Source organism: Pseudonaja textilis, chromosome 1 (assembly GCF_049901715.1).
Source record: "Pseudonaja textilis isolate UNSWEBS1 chromosome 1, rPseTex1.2, whole genome shotgun sequence".
In the NCBI taxonomy this organism is placed as follows: Eukaryota; Metazoa; Chordata; class Lepidosauria; order Squamata; family Elapidae; genus Pseudonaja; species Pseudonaja textilis.
The window spans coordinates 96,188,261-96,204,173 of NC_141990.1; the positions used below are offsets into that span (position 1 = coordinate 96,188,261).

The window sequence follows — 15,913 nt, forward strand, 5'->3', positions numbered from 1 at the left end:
AAACTGTATCAGGGCAATTGGAATCCATCAGTGCTGGCTGACTGTTGTTGGACACTGCTGTGAGATGAATCAGACATTGAGTACGAATAAGTACACTACTTTAGGCCTCTGTTCTCCGCAAATGCACTGAAGCAGGAACCAACGGCTCACTAGATTGTTGCAAGGTAAGTGAATCTCCACAGGCCCAGTGCCTAGGAAAACCTGGCCGGGGTGTATATGTGTGTGTGTGTGTGTGTGTGTGTGTGTGTATGTGTGTGGAATAGGCAGGGAGAATGTTGCAGTGCCTCTATGGACGTTCATAAGTGCTACTGTGGTCCTGAAACATTTGTAACTTTGAAACTGGTTCATAAGTATTTGGGGGGGGGGGGGGTTATGTCATAACTTCAAATGGTCGCTAAGTGAACTGTCATCACTCAAAGATTATCTGTACATCATTATGTAATTCTCCATAGCCATATTAAAATATTAAAAATTAAAATAAAAACTGATCCACTCATTTAAAGTAGCCAAACTCTCACCAGATCTCACATATTCTCACCTAAAAGTTGTTGAATTCTCATAGAGATGTTGTCAGTTCTGCTACCTGGCTTGTTCTAGCAGCTCTGGTGAAAGAATAGAATTGGTGACTAGCAGCAAAAACCCAGGAGACTCTCTCCATTTATATTGCTCACTAAGCCACAAGCAATACAAAAGCAAGTTATCAGAGAAGAAAATGTCAAGTCCTAAGCTGCTGAAAGGTCGATGGACCAGCTACCGAAATCCTGTAGCTGAAGGCAATCAGAAGAAAAGGAGGAAGCAAGAGGGAGAGAATAACTCAAGCACTGTGCTAGTCTCCACGGAGTAAAAACCAGTGGGTGCTGTAGTGACAAAACAAGCACAAAAAGAAGTCTCTTTATATAAGGTGACTTGGTCATGGCTAAATTCATGGAGACATTTGAACAATACAAACTTGGAAAGGATTTTTAAGGAATTCCTTGAAGATAAGTCCTGGTGCTCATTTTTTTCTCTCTTTTCAGCTGGTTTTAGTTACCAGCAAATACGGAGAGAGTACTGTTGCTGAAGTTCCTCCTCATTTCAACCATGCATAAACAATGGAAATGGTAACCTCTGCCCTGCAGTAAGGTCCAGCCTGACATTTCTCTCTGTGGAACAAGAACGCCCAACCCCTATTACAAATACTTCCTGACTTATTCTTTATACCTACATGATCTTGATGAAAGAGTCAATGTGGTATAGTGGTTATGGCACCTGGCTAGAAACTAGGAGAACTAGGAGACCGTGAGTCCTAATCTCACTTTAGGCATGAATCCAGCTGGGTGACTTTGGGCCAATCATTCTCTCATACCTTAGGAAGCGCTTCTGAAATCCTGCAAAGAAAACTTCAGAGACTCGTCCAGTCACCAGGGGTAACATTAATTTTAAGGTACAATAAACGAACAATGACCTGGTAACATTGTTACATTTGAGGCATATTAATGTACTGGTACTTTACCCTCGAGGTTGTCAGGTAGCACTTTTTGTTATAAAGCCACCGAAATCAATGAGATTTAAATTATTAATTTAAATCCCAATGCTCCTATTGGGTTTACCCTAACTACTGGTATGACGTATTTTTGTGTTTATTCCCACACAGAGATTAGATTAGAGTGTTACCATGATCTCTATGCCAGAAGAGTAAATCATTAGTACCGCTTTATAAAGCCTTAGCAAGACCATATCTGGAATACTGCATCCAGTTTTGGTCACCGCATAACAAAAAAGATATTGAGACTTTGGAAAACGTGCAAAGAAGGGCAACTAAGATGATTAAAGGCCTGGAGACTAAAAGATATGAAGAATGGTTGCAGGATTTGGGTTTGGCTAGTCTACAGAAAAGAAGGACTAGGGGGGCCTTGTTGGCAGTGTTCCAGTATTTGAGAGGCTACCACAGAGAGGAGAGGGTCAATTTATTTTCCAAAGCACCAGAGGGCAGGACAAGAAACAATGGATGGAAACTAATCAAGGAGAGAAGCAACCTGGGATTAAGGAGAAACTTCCTAAAAAGAGAGGACAATTAACCAGTAGAACAGCTTGCCGCCAGAAGTTGTGGGTTTTTAAGAAGAGACTGGACCGTCAGTTGTCTAAAATGGAATAGGATCTCTTCCTTGAGCAGAAAGCTGGACTAGATCTCCAAATCCCTTCCAGCTCTGTTCTGATTCTGATATTACAAGTTATCTTCTCAACAATTAACAAATGGAAAATGCCATCTGATTAGTGACTACTGAGCCCATAAAAAGCATTTTAAAGTGTTTTGTCCAAGATGTGCTCATATGAAGCCAACCCAATGAAATAAAATAAGTAAAGCGAGATAGATTTAAGTCATTTATCACCTACATCATTTTTGAAATATCATCATGGTTTGTCAAGCATAATCTGAGCCATAGTTCAACATATTATAAGACTGCACATTTTCACCATCAAATTGAAAGAAATCTGAAGTCTGATTAAAGAAAAATAAGGGAAATGTGCAGAGGAAAAGCTAGTCCATCACCCTGATAATACGAAAACTAGACTTGATCTAAAAGTTTTATTCAATAGTTTCCAGAGGGGACCAACTAAATCTCCTAAGGAAGAGTGGAATGCTACTGCTAAGACAGGTGGAGTCTTCCTTCCAATGCAAATTTTCAAGAGGTTCTCAAACATTTGGGATTAAGGAATAATTTTGGAGGATCCAAACTAGGTCAGTCAGCAGGACCAGAGGTTTTGTCTTCTGAGCCTTCGGACTCATGCTGGAGCCCATCTTTGGGGAACGTCTCTCTAGTCAAAAGAAAAGACTCTGACTGACCAAGATTGGATCCTGCAATATTATCCTGGGGCATGTATATTTGCTCTCATTTGTAAGGAATAATTTGTCCATTTCAATCATTAGTGTATTAAACAGACAGATCTTGTGAATTATAAAATCTCAATCTTCTCCTTTGCCTCCATGTCTTTAATCTTCTGTTTTGTATGGACTTAGTACAGAACTATAGGGACATGGTGGCTCAGTGGCTAAGACACTGAGTTTGTCGATCAGAAAGATCGGTAGTTTGGCATTTCGAATCCCTAGCGTCACGTAATAGAGGGAGCTCCCGTTACTTGTCCCAGGTTCTGCTAACCTAGCAGTTCGAAAGCATGTAAAAATGCAAGTAGCAAAATAGGGACCATTTTGGTGGGAAGATAACAGCATTCTGTGCGCCTTCACCATTTAATCATGCCAGCCACATGACCATGGATATATCTTTGGACAGCGCTGGCTCTTCGGCTTTGTAATGGAGATGAACACCACCTCCTAGAAATGACTAGCGTGCATGTGCGAGGGGAACCATTACCTAGTACAGAACTGTAAAATCAGTTGCCACTTCCATGCCTACCTCCATCTTTGATGCGTTCATCTGATGCCCTTCAGTACTTGTGAACCACATCATCCCCAAACCTCAATCAGCAGGGCAACAGTCAATGTGGATGGTGGGAAGTATAATCAGAAACCTCAGAATTCAAGATAGCCGTCAAAGTCCATCCTCCTGACATCTGCCTCACCCAGATGCCTGCAGAAAAGTTCTATACACCAGACTATAGATCTAATCTGCCTTTCCTCCTTTGCTCTGCCCTGATGAGTTACCCTCATCAGCATTCGGATGTTGATTTATAGAGCTCTTTGCTGAGCTAAGGCGAGGAAGACCTCACTAAGAGCCTCAGTGTCTCTCCCCGGCCTGTGAGTAGCAGCAGCAGCAGCAGCGATCAGGACAGAGGCTTCAGCCATCTCAAAGAGACAGATTCACAAAGAGCTCCTCTGATCATTTCTGGCATCTGGTCTTTCCTTCATTAGCACATTAAAGCTGCTCTGTCCATTCTCCAGAGTTCTCTATGAAGTCATTTATGTGCCTGCTCTTTCGAAGCCTCAGCGGTTCAAGAGGCACTAACTAACCCCTTCCCCAAAGCTGAATCTGGGTAAGGGGAAGAAAAATTCCTCCATCTATCACAGGTACCCAGAAAAAACCACAGCTCTTCGGAATATCACGCTAAGCAGCACACCTTCGTGGGAACTCCCTCACCAAAGGACACGTTGCAAGAGAGCCATGCCCTTTCCCGGATTCCCGCACACAAATCGTTAGGTGTATTTAGGATGCAGTGTTTTATTGGCACTCTTATTGCTATTTTGGTACTGAATCATGCATAAACATCTCTTATTTCCAGATATATGGAGCCAGATGCTAACACAATGTAAAATAAAATACTGGCTAGAGAGAACTTCACTGCATTGTACCCAGAGCCGAAGAACATTTAAGTGTTCCGCCTGACTCTGACAGTCAGAAGTATCTGCAAGGGAGGTCAAGTGGGGGTGGAGGGGGGGAAGGATAATGAAAGCAGAGCCTATCCATCATGATGGAACTCTGCTCCTTTTATACATCTGCTTGCATTGCAGTGGCACAATGCTGTTTTCATCATGTTGACCAAAACATCAGAAACTGAAGGTGCCTCTGATGTTAATATCCTTCCACTTGAAGGTCCCATTAGCACCGTTTACATATTGTTCTTTTGCTCCCCCACACACACACTTTAGGAAGTCATCTCACTTCATCTCTAGCACAGTTTGACACCCCTGGTCTAAGACATCTTACCATGGCCACCACACCATGGCCATCACATTGTGGCCAACTAATTGTGGCTAACCTGGTGCAGCCATTTCTTAAAAATAGTATAGCTATTATAGGGCTCTATTTTTCACATGATCATACAATTACAATACTGAGTTTTCAGATGACATGGTAGAAATTCTGAGCACATGCAACCCTGTCTTACCTGAACACAAATTGCTTATGTTCAGATATAAGGTTTTACAAAAGATGCCCCCTCCCAAATACTACCTAGTTCTGAAGTTTTGACAGGCACAGACATACCCTACAGTCACGGATTATGGATACGTAACAACCAACCCACATTTATGGCCATTTGCAGCAGCCTGTGGTCACATGACCACAATTTTTGACATTTTTGCCCCTAACCAGGATTTACTTACAATTTTTGGCAAAATCACCCCATAGTGAACAATGGTTTACTTAATGACCATAGCATTGTTTTTTGACTGCAGTGTATGTTTTATGAATGCTGCAAAAGAGGTTGTAAATTTAATAAATAAATAAATAGACAACAACAAAATTAACCTTAGCTCCCAAACCAAACCAAATGCCTCTCCATTTTCTAAATTAAGAAAGGTTGCTCACATTAGGAATGGAGGAAGTGTTATGAGAGTTATAAGTGGAAGGATGTGTGGGTGAGTTTCAATTCTACGACTGAAAACTGGGCTAAATATAGTCTCACAAGCCCATTTTCTCCATTTCTATATTCAGCTTCCTGTGTATTTTACACCTGACTCTAGTTAGAGCCTAAAATATGTGCACCAGAGGTGGTATTCAGCAGGTTCTTATCAGTTCTGGAGAACTGGTAGCGGAAATTTTGAGTAGTTCAGAGAACCAACAAATATAACTTCTGATTGGAGATTTTATAGTATCCTTCCGCTGTCACGCCACCAAGTCACCCCAACAGAACCGGTAGTAAAAAAAATTTGAATCCCACCACTGATGGGCACCCCTATATTTACATATTTACTTGCCACCACCAGATATTTCTTGAAAACGTTCTTGTTTTGCTTGGAGTCCAAATCTCAAACTGCTGTGTGCTATCATTTATACCCCTGAACCTTACTAATCTTGCACAGAACAATCAAAGTTTAAACATAGCTTTTGATGCTGCCAAAAGAGAAGGGGAAGCAATGTGATATAAAAGAGGCTTCAAATTCATACTTTTTCCAGTGCTCTAATGGGAGATGAAATTAAAGAGCTCTTTGTTCCCCCTTTGCACAAAATTGCATCAGAAGATCATTCTTTTATTTTGCACAAGAAAGCTCAAGTGTTCAAGGTTAGGAGCATTCGTTCTGTAAGACTTGCAAAGGCAAACCCATCTGATCTTCAAGTTTATTTTAATTAACAGAAGAAATGCCATACAGATGGCTGCTTGCCTTACTAAATGGTTGACCGTGATACGACATTGTTACAAATTCTGTTCCTTTTTGAAAAACAACAAATAAATTGTAGTTAAAATTATTTTTTCCAAAATACTCTGTGTTTACATGTTTTTAAATAACAGGTCTGAAAATCTGGATATCGTATTTCTGGTAAGGACCATAAATATCCATGTTTGGCCATATAGGGATCCTAATGTGATTTCAATGGAGAGTCGGTTCAGGATTCAAATCATTTCAGTTGGCTTTGTACAATTTAGTTTAAATTTAAAAAATCTTTCTCTATAATTTCAGTAAGTCCATATAATTTTAGACATATTTTCTGACTTAGATAGAAATAACTAGTATTGGTAAAATTTCAGTGGCAACTAATTTGTGAAGAACCAGCAATTACCATGAGAAACAATGTGAAACATCCATAATTTGCTTCAAAATTCTCATTCTCATTTTAATTTTTCCCCCCCTTACTGGCATTTTTCTCACAGGTGCAGGGTGAACTTTTTCAGATCAACAGGATGTTGTTCCATTGGTTGTAAGTTGTAACAGGAATTGATCAACTGACTGGTCACCTGAGCCTGATACTGTGAGTTGAGAAAGAATATTTTATTTTTTTTATTATTTATTTTAATTCTAATAATAATTCAAACTCTTATCATAGTGAGTAAGACTGTCTCCAAACAAATTAAGTGGAAGAGAGTTAATGAGCCTCAGCTAATTTAAGACTTTAAAATATATATATATTATTTTTATTTTTAGCTTTTTGGTATAAATTATCACCAAGTTTTATTTTCTGGAATAAAAGTATATTCTGGAAAACCTTATCCCCTGATTCATGACCTCGCATTTTACAAGTCTTAGAACGTGTGTGTGTGTGTGTGTGTGTGTGTGTGTGTGTGTGTACTATTGGCATAGAGTTCAGGGCATTGAAGAGAAGTTTTCAATTTAAAGTAACCTTATTTTAATTATGATTTTAAATGATGGATTTAAACAAGAAAACATAGTGCTAAATTTAGATGTCAAGAAATAATATCTGCAATCTAATTTTTTTTTTTAGATATTCAGCCATAGTACTATCCTAAATTTCAAAGAGTCAGAATTTTAGGAACGACACTGGATTTCTTTGGATGCCTCCTCACAAGCTGTAAGGCAGGAGTCTCCAAACTTGGCAACTTTTAAGACTTATGGAATTCAACTCCCAGAATTCCCCAGCCAGCATGCTAAAGTTGGCTGGCTAGAGAATTCTGGAAGTTGAAGTCCACAAGCCTTAAAGTTACTAAGTTTGGAGACCCTTGCTCTAAGGTTTTGCTTACCAAAGTTGAGATAGAAGGCATAAACTAGAATTAGATAATCAACCAGTACAGAACAAGTTAACTTTAATTAGGAGGGCTAAATACTATTCTTTCTATTCTTGCTTCTGGAATCTTGTCATATATTTGAAAGCTGATTGTTAAGAATTGAGAGCATCCAGGAACATACTGATATTGCAATCAAGAATCTGGCAAATCCAAAATTTGATATTAGAAATACATAATATTTGTAATTTCTATAGGCATTTATTGAGGTACAGAATGTATATTATAAAGTCCTGAAAATTGGAGAACAAAACAAGATTTGAAAGGATGAATAGTATCAGTCATGTTCAGCTTAATGACACTTCAGCACCCTATTAAGCAGTTTTAGAGGAAATCTATGATTTCATTCATTCATTCATTCATTCATCTGCACTCTATAACTGTCTGGTTTGGTTCTGCAACCCAACAGGACAGACACAGACTTCAGAGTATAATTAGGACTGCAGAAAAAACAATTACTAACAACCTGCCTTCAATTGAGGACCTGTATACTGCACGAGTCAAAAAGAGGGCTGTGAAAACATCCCGGACATAAACTGTTTCAACTCCTTCCCTCAAAACGACGCTATAGAGCACTGAATAACAGAACAACTAGACCCAAGAACAGTTTTTCTCCAAATGCTAAACAAGTAATTTCCTCAACACTGTCCATCTATTTTCAAAGTCTGCATTACTATTACTATTAATCTTCCCATCACTCCTTATCACCCATCTCCTCCCACTTGTGACTGTATGATTGTAACTTTTTCGCTTGTATCCTTACGATTTATATGGACTGTTTCCTAGTATGATTTGATTGCTTATTGTACCCTATGACTATTATTAGGTGTTGTACCTTATGGTTCTTGACTCTTGATGAATGTACCTTTTCTTTTATGTACACTGAGAGCATTTGCACCAAGATAAATTCTTGGTGTGTCCAATCACACTTGGCCAATAAAAGAATTCTAATTCATTCATTCAATGTTCCACTTTTATTATTATTATAAAGGACTCAAAGCCACAAACATATCCAACACCCCCCTCCTCCTATTTTCCCCACGACAACAACTCTGAGAAGTCAGTTGGGTTGAGAGAAAGTGACTGGCCCAAAGTCATCCAGCAGTTTTTACAGCTAAGGCAAGAACTGAACTCATGGTATCCTGCTTTCTAGCCTTGTGTCTTAGCCATGTACGATATCATTTTTAGGGTAAAGAATTCAAAACCATTTTTAATTTTGAAAAAAAGCACACTTACAATAGAATTTGGGATATTACTTATCTCAATTAATTTCTATTATCTGCTTTTGCCGTTACTTGTAGGAAAGCAGAGTAAACTGACACCTAAAGTTTCTAATCCAGTTGTTGGACTGCTAACTGATCCCTTCTAAATACTATTGCTAGGCTCAAATCTGCCTCACCCTAATGGCTTCCAGATGTGTAGGACTTCATCTCCCATAACCCAGCACATCTGGAGGCCACCGGTTTGAAAAAGCTCTTTAGTCTTAGTAACTAGGAGATGGCACATAGAAACACTACAAGTGGAATCTTGTACAAAATTTTACAGTGTGCAATTTTCCTGTTCGTTGTTCAGATTGGTCATGCATTGCATCCTCCGTATATATTTCAACCTGCAGCATCTAGACAGTATTCAATAGGGAGGGAGTTCTCTCTATCAGTGGTGGATTCAATTTTTTTTACTACTGGTTCTGTGGGCGTGGCTTGGTGGGTGTGGCATGGCTTGGTGGGCGTGGCTTGGTGGGCATGGCAGGGTAAGGATATTGTAAAATTTCCATTCCCACCCCACTCCAAGGGAAGGATACTGCAAAATCCTATTCCCTCCCCACTACACTAACCTGCTTTCAAGCTCCATTCTCCTGTGCAGGGTAACAAAAGAAGACCCAGCGGATCAGCTGGGACTCAGGAGGCAGAAAATAGATGGGGGCAGGGCCAGTCAGAGGTGGTATTTACCAGTTCTCTGAACTACTGTAAATTTCCGCTACTGGTTCTCCAGAACTGGTCAGAACCTGCTGAATACCACCTCTGTTCTTTATCCTTATCATTTATTTTGAGATCTATCCCTTCATAGGGTAATGTGGGAGTTGACAAACCAGTACCATGATGTCATCAGATTTATTTGTTTATTTTTCTCATTTCTGTACCACCCATCTCCCTCAAGAGGGACTGTGGGCGGTGTACAATAAAATGTTAAAATATAAAATGATACACCTAAAAGTTAAAAATTCTAAGGAAAGAGGAAAGAGATTACAATTAAAAGTTGAAGGGAGGGCTTTGGGGGTCTAACCAGCCCCACAGCTACAGTATATGCCCCCCCCTGCAGAAAATTCCATAGAGCAGGGCAATGGCAGAGAAGACCCTCTTCCTAGTTCCCACCAGTTGGAATTCTTCAACTGACAAGGTCTGCAGTATAACCTCCCTGCCTGACTCAGTGGGACAGGCTGGTGTAATGGGATGAAGAAGGCTTCACATGTAGCCTGGCCCAATGCCATGTAGGGCTTTATACTGTCAGTCACAACCAACGTGATCATGTGCTTTACAGCTGTCACAACTTACAACCGTAATTGCCAGGCTCATTCAGTACAGTCAAAAGTCTACGTTGGCATTTATTTTAGTTCAAGGAGCTATCAATTACTATAACTGTTAAGCAATAAAAAGGACATTTATTCCAGGCACAAGAAAGAATGCTAGGGTGGACTGTGAAGCAAGGGCAAGAAAGAATGAATATATTAATTCCATCTAAAGCCCTCTGGAGCCAGAACCTTGAATAAAATTTTCAGTTGGATGTATATTCAATCAATAATGCCTTTGTTAGTTTAGGTAAGATTATATTAAACTCCAGCAATCTATATCTATGACCAAGTGGCCTCTCAGTCTCTCGGGTTTTCTTTCTTTCTTTCTTTCTTTCTTTCTTTCTTTCTTTCTTTCTTTCTTTCTTTCTTTCTTTCTTTCTTTCTTTCTTCTTTCTTTCTTTCTTTCTTTTTTTCCTCTCTCCCTCCCTCCCTCCCTATATCTATCATCTATGTATAGCATCCATCTCACCTACAGTAGATGACTCTGAACAGTTTACAATAAAAAAGTCACAAGATATAAAAGCATAAATAAGAACCAAGTTAAAAGACAGAATTAAAAGATAGGCTAATGGTACTAAAAGTTAAAAGGCTGTAAAGGTAGAAAGAACATTTTCATTACACCTACTAATTACATTTCCCATTGTTCACTCTCTAACTCTTAACTGTAGTAGGCTGGCTTGGGTGCAGATGGGTGCCGATTGCAGTCCAAGACATCTAAATGGCAGTATAATACTCCTACCCTCTTCTCCTCCACTCTTATTTACCATAAATGTTGTTAGCCATGACATCTAAATAATGCAATTTACAGTTATCTCTAGCAATTGGAATTAAAGGTATATTTCAGAGTTTGAGTTCTAATTTTGCTCTGGAGATGAGCAGTGATTCATATTAATCTTGTGGATGGTTATCATGAGAATGAAATGACTGCTAATATAATGGATCAGCCCATGTAAGGAGCAGAAAGTAATCCATAAACTAGCCATATGTCCAAAGCCAGAAGTATGATTTGATTATGATAGATGGATTGGATCAGAATATCCCCATTCACACAGAGTTAAGCCCTTAAGTCAGAATGAATTATCTTCTATATAGCTCAGCAGTTCCTTTGCAGAAAATACAAAAACTGATGTTCATAAAGATCTCTTGTTATTAGTAAAATTCAGAGGCACTCTAACCTTGGAATGCAGTATATACAAGAAAACTTCTCTTAGATATGAAAACAGTACAGTTACTATGTTTGGGGGCTGGTTTTCTCTGCACACTGAATTAAAAGCCAGGTAAGCAAACATAATTCTCTGGATGCACAGCATGCTATGTCCAAATGCTTGATGGCACAGTTCATTCAACAAGCTATGGCAATGACTTGATCAAGGTTGGGGGTTGAGTGTGCTGAACCACTCTCAACCCCCAACCCAAACCTATTTCAGGCTTGCCTAACAGGCTTTTCAAACCTAGTCAGCATTTGTGGAACTAAAACCTGATAGTCATCCAAAGGAATGAACTACAACTGCACCATCCCAAACAACCGGCCTTACTGATTACGGGTGGCATCTCCCAGCATGACACTAAATATAAATGATGCAGAAACAGAATCCTACATTCACAAACAGCAGAATGTTCCCAGATTCAACATGACTAAATAAGTTGCTTTATAGCTGTCTTATACATGGGGGTCCCCAACTCCTGGTCCCTGAATCGGCACCCGTCCGCACCATGCCAGAAACCGGGCTGCGCAATCAAGCAAAGCCCCATCCGTGGGATATAGGAAGCACACGAAACCACACTCCCTTCGGTCCATGGAAAAACCTCTCTCCACTGAACCGGTCCCTGGTGCCCAAAAGGTTGGAGTGGGCACTGATGTGGTAGATCTGCCTACTACAGAATAGTATATATTGACAGACTCAAATGTGAAAACCTGGTGCTTTTCTCCCATCCTTTTAAGTCAAAAGACTTTGGGCCATTCTTTATTCCCAGCCTTAAGGTCAGAAACTATGTGTTCTATGTTCACATAAAAATCCTGTCTTCTCTGACAATCAATGACTCCCAACTCATCAGCTTCAGCCCTTACAAACTGGGACTTAAGAGTCCAGTAACAATACAGGGTCACAAGTTGCCCTTTCTGAGACAACAGAAGGCATTCATTTTCCCATCAAATAAGGATACAAGTCCCACATGCTCATCCTTCATGGAACAATGGCTACCTAAAGCCAACGGCACAGTTTTGTCCCATTTTATTATGGAAATTATATAAAAAACTAACCTGTACATCTTAATGGTTATGTAATGAATAAATCCATACTGCTCCCAAATGTTTCCACCACCACCCCCATCCATATGTGATATTGGTCCCATCCAGTCTGACATGCTCAGCCAAAATATTAGGTGCAACTCATGGCCATCAAAAGGTTGCCTACCTCAACCTAGCATCAGGGGATGCCCAAGGAAGTCTGTGTGTCACAAAAGAAAACCTCATTAAGAAAATTATTCAAGATAATCTGTCCATTTTCTCCCTCAGACATAGAACAAATAAACTGAGGATTACCATTTAAAAGAGGTTATAATTTTAAACTCAACAGATCTTGAAACAGAGATTCTTTTTTAAAATCTATGCAATTCCTTTCCCATATTCTTCCCTTATTTATTATTGGCTACCTGCCAAGGCAATCTTAGCTTTGCCTCAGAAACATGTTCTAGTTCTTCGTATGTTATAAATTCACACTATTCTGACAATGGGAATTGTCTATCTCTGTCTATCTCTGTCAAGAACAGGCAGACATGAACTAATCGGAGTCCCATGAAAGTGTCAGGAAGCAAAAAAGCTTCATTTGTTTGGAATACTAAAAATAACCACAATGCATACCATTGAAATAAAACTAATCAACTTGGATGGGTTTCCAAATCCTTCCCTCTTCATGTTCCTCTCTCAAGTAATCCAAACCGGGCATAAGTTCCTTGGAGATTTTCCCACTGAGACTTGAAATGGCACCGCACAATCATTTCTCACTACTGAGGATTTTCACAGGAAAAGAAAGAAATGAAGCTATATTATTCCAGTTCCACAGCAAGAAAGATTCCTGGGAGTATACAAAGGGCTGTTTTAAAAAGATCTTTTTCTTAGAGATTTAACAAGATTCCTGACCAGCTCACAAATACTATACTTCCCCAACCAAAGGTCCACTTTTCTCACCGTCAGGATCAGAAGAAGACACTTTAGTTGTAAATAGAGAAGCTTTGCCTTCATCCCTATGCAAAGAAAGGAACTCCACAAGAGTTAGCCTTTCCAGCCCAGCATTCCTGCCTTGCTCCAGGATAGCTGGATCAACAGTTTCTCTTGTACTTTGCCAGATGCGTGCATGCACACACAGAGACACACAGAGACACACACACACAGAGGGAACAGAACATCTACCACAGTGCAAAAATGTTTGGGCTCTTCCATTTTGTTAAGCTGAGTTCAAGGACTGAAAAGGGAAAAAGCAGGACATTGATTTTGCTGCCACCCCATCTTTTCTTCTGGTGAGGATGCATCTGTGGGCTGCGATCAGTATTTCAGTATTTTAGTGCTGCTTCCAAAAATCAGGCTTCCATTTTGCCCCTTTCCCAAGCACCAACTAGCCCCACGGGATTTTCGGAAGAATCTTCTTACAAGCTACCCTCCATCATGACAGATGCTCTTTAATCAAAGCCACTGTGCTGAAGAAAATGGATGACCCTTTCTGTCACGCCATCCCTGCCCACAGAAACTCCCAAAACAAAAGCACCCAGGCCGAGACTTCCTCTTCTTCCACTGGATGCATTGGTGCCCCGCGGGCGTTTTCTAACTAGGACTTGTATTCTGAGGCTGGGTTAACATTTATAGCGTTGTGATCCGTTTCCAATTCAGGCCAGGGCCGACCCAGCTATTCCGAACATGTGCAGAGTACTCTTCTCTTACAATGCCCGATTCAGCCCCACCCACCCACCCAGCCGATGTGGAGAAAGGATTAGGAAGCCTCAGGGCGCTTGAACCAACAATCTGTTAACACACACACACACACACACACATACACACACACAAACACACATCAGATTAGGATGCTGGATCTGAAGGACCCCTTCTGTCGCTCTCGCTCCCCTTCCAAGGAAGGAGACCTTGGAGGATAGGGTTATTCTGGCCGGGATTGCGTGCGGCGCCCTCCAAGCCAGCTCACCTGTTAAACACTTTACGGATCTTCTGGCGCACACTGGAGGAAGGCGGGGCGGAGATGCAGCTCCGGCCGCCGCCGCCGCCGCCGCCGCCGCCGATGCCCTCGGGAGGCAGATTCTCAATGGTCGCCACGACATGATTGGGCTGCTGATGTTGCTGCTGCTGCTGCTGCTGCTGATCCGGAGAGATCATCGCGGTAGGGCTGGCGATCAGAAGAGAGCAGCAGGGCGCATCGTGCGCCGCCCGGCCGCCGAGGCGAGAATCCCGCGGAGGATCCAGAGAAAGAGCCCGCGGGGTTGGCTGCGGGGGCTCGCGCGCTTCTCTTTGGGGCTCCAGCTCCAGCCGCCGCCGCTGCCGCCGCCGCCGCACGCCTCAGAGCTGCTCGGCCATGGAATGAAGGGGGTGGGGTGTTGTTTTTTTTTTTTTTTTGAGTGGGAGGGGTTTCCTTCAGTTGCTCCTTTCTCAGCAGCAGCAGCAGCAGCAGCAAGTGTCCGCCAGGCAGGGGTGCGGCGAGCAACCGGAGTGATGGCAGCCGCGGGCAGTCGAGGGGGGTTGCCTGGCTCTTCTTTTGTCTCTCCGCAGCCCAGCCCAGCCCAGCCCAGCCCAGCCCAACCCAGCCGGCGTCTAGCTCTCGCTCTCTCCTTCTGGGCGAGGCGCAATCAGGTGCAGCGCTTCGCTCGGCGCTGTCTGCCCAGCCCGGACGAAGGAGCCGCCTCTGCGCGCGCACGAACCAGGGGAGCTCTTCACGCCAGAGTGCGGCTGCAGACAGCCGAGCCGAAGCCCCCTCTCCCCAGCCCTCTCCGTCCCCGTCCCCCTCCCCGCCATCCCCGTCCCCTCCTTTCAGTTCAGTTGCGCCCACTAGAGGGAGCAGGCAGGATTGGACGCCCTCACCTTCCCCATCGTTCCCCCTTGCCCTCCTTTCCCTTTCGGAATTGTTTGCCGGGAGTTGTAGTTTCCTGCGGTTGCTCAGGTGCTCCAACTCTCCGCTTACCTTCAGAACCTCGTCCCTGGACAGCTCCCAACATCCACGACGGCCCTCGCGAACGCGGGCATAAGGGCCAGGAAGAAAGCAAGCAAGCTAAAGAGTTAAGTCCCAAGGATGCTCTTTTCTGGAGGCAGCTGGACTTCTTGGGGTTTGTTTGTTTTTTTTTCTGTGAAGAAGGAAAAAACAACAAAAAAAGTCCAGTTGCTTCCAGGAAAAGCAACTTTGGGACAACTGTGACTTGGATGACTGAGAATCTCTACAGGCTAAAGAGGAAGCTTATATGCGGACAATAAAATCCACTTGATGGAATCCATCTTGTGTGGTCTGTATAGTGGTTCTTGATGGCAATTTTACTATAGACTTCAGTTAACTCCCCAAAAGACTGCTTTAAACAAAAAAGCCAAGCTGAGGAAATGGTAGGAAAAAGAACGTCTGGCAGAGAGAAACAGTGTTAAAACAGAACCAAGGATCATGTATTTGATCCATGTGTAAGCTACACATGATCCATAGCAGGAATCTCCAACCGTGGCAACTTTAAGCCTGGAGGACTTCAACTCCCAGAATTCTGGGAGTTAAAATCTGCCAGGCTTAAAGTTGCCAAGGTTGGAGACCTCTGATCCATAGGGTAGGGAAGAAACATTGGGGAAATTGCTGCCTGTCTCTCCATGTTATCTGCAATGTTTGCTTGCAGTGGTTCTCTGGGTGTTGGATAAAAATTGTACTTCTGGACCCCCTGAAAAAAAATGATCTCCCTGCCTTACAACTTTTCCCAATTTACTGG

At 42.0% G+C, this 15,913-nt stretch overlaps 1 protein-coding gene across 1 annotated transcript in view; it reads right to left on the reverse strand.

The window, feature by feature from the left end:
* Positions 1-14,914, reverse strand: part of SLC35F1 (solute carrier family 35 member F1) — a 226,651-nt gene extending 211,737 nt beyond the window's left edge. Inside the window, exon 1 of the mRNA XM_026705389.2 lies at positions 14,152-14,914. Within this exon, the coding sequence (XP_026561174.2) occupies positions 14,152-14,339 (188 nt within the window). The 5' untranslated portion in view covers positions 14,340-14,914. The remainder of the gene's footprint in view (positions 1-14,151) is intronic.
* Between the last annotated feature and the right edge of the window lie 999 nt (positions 14,915-15,913).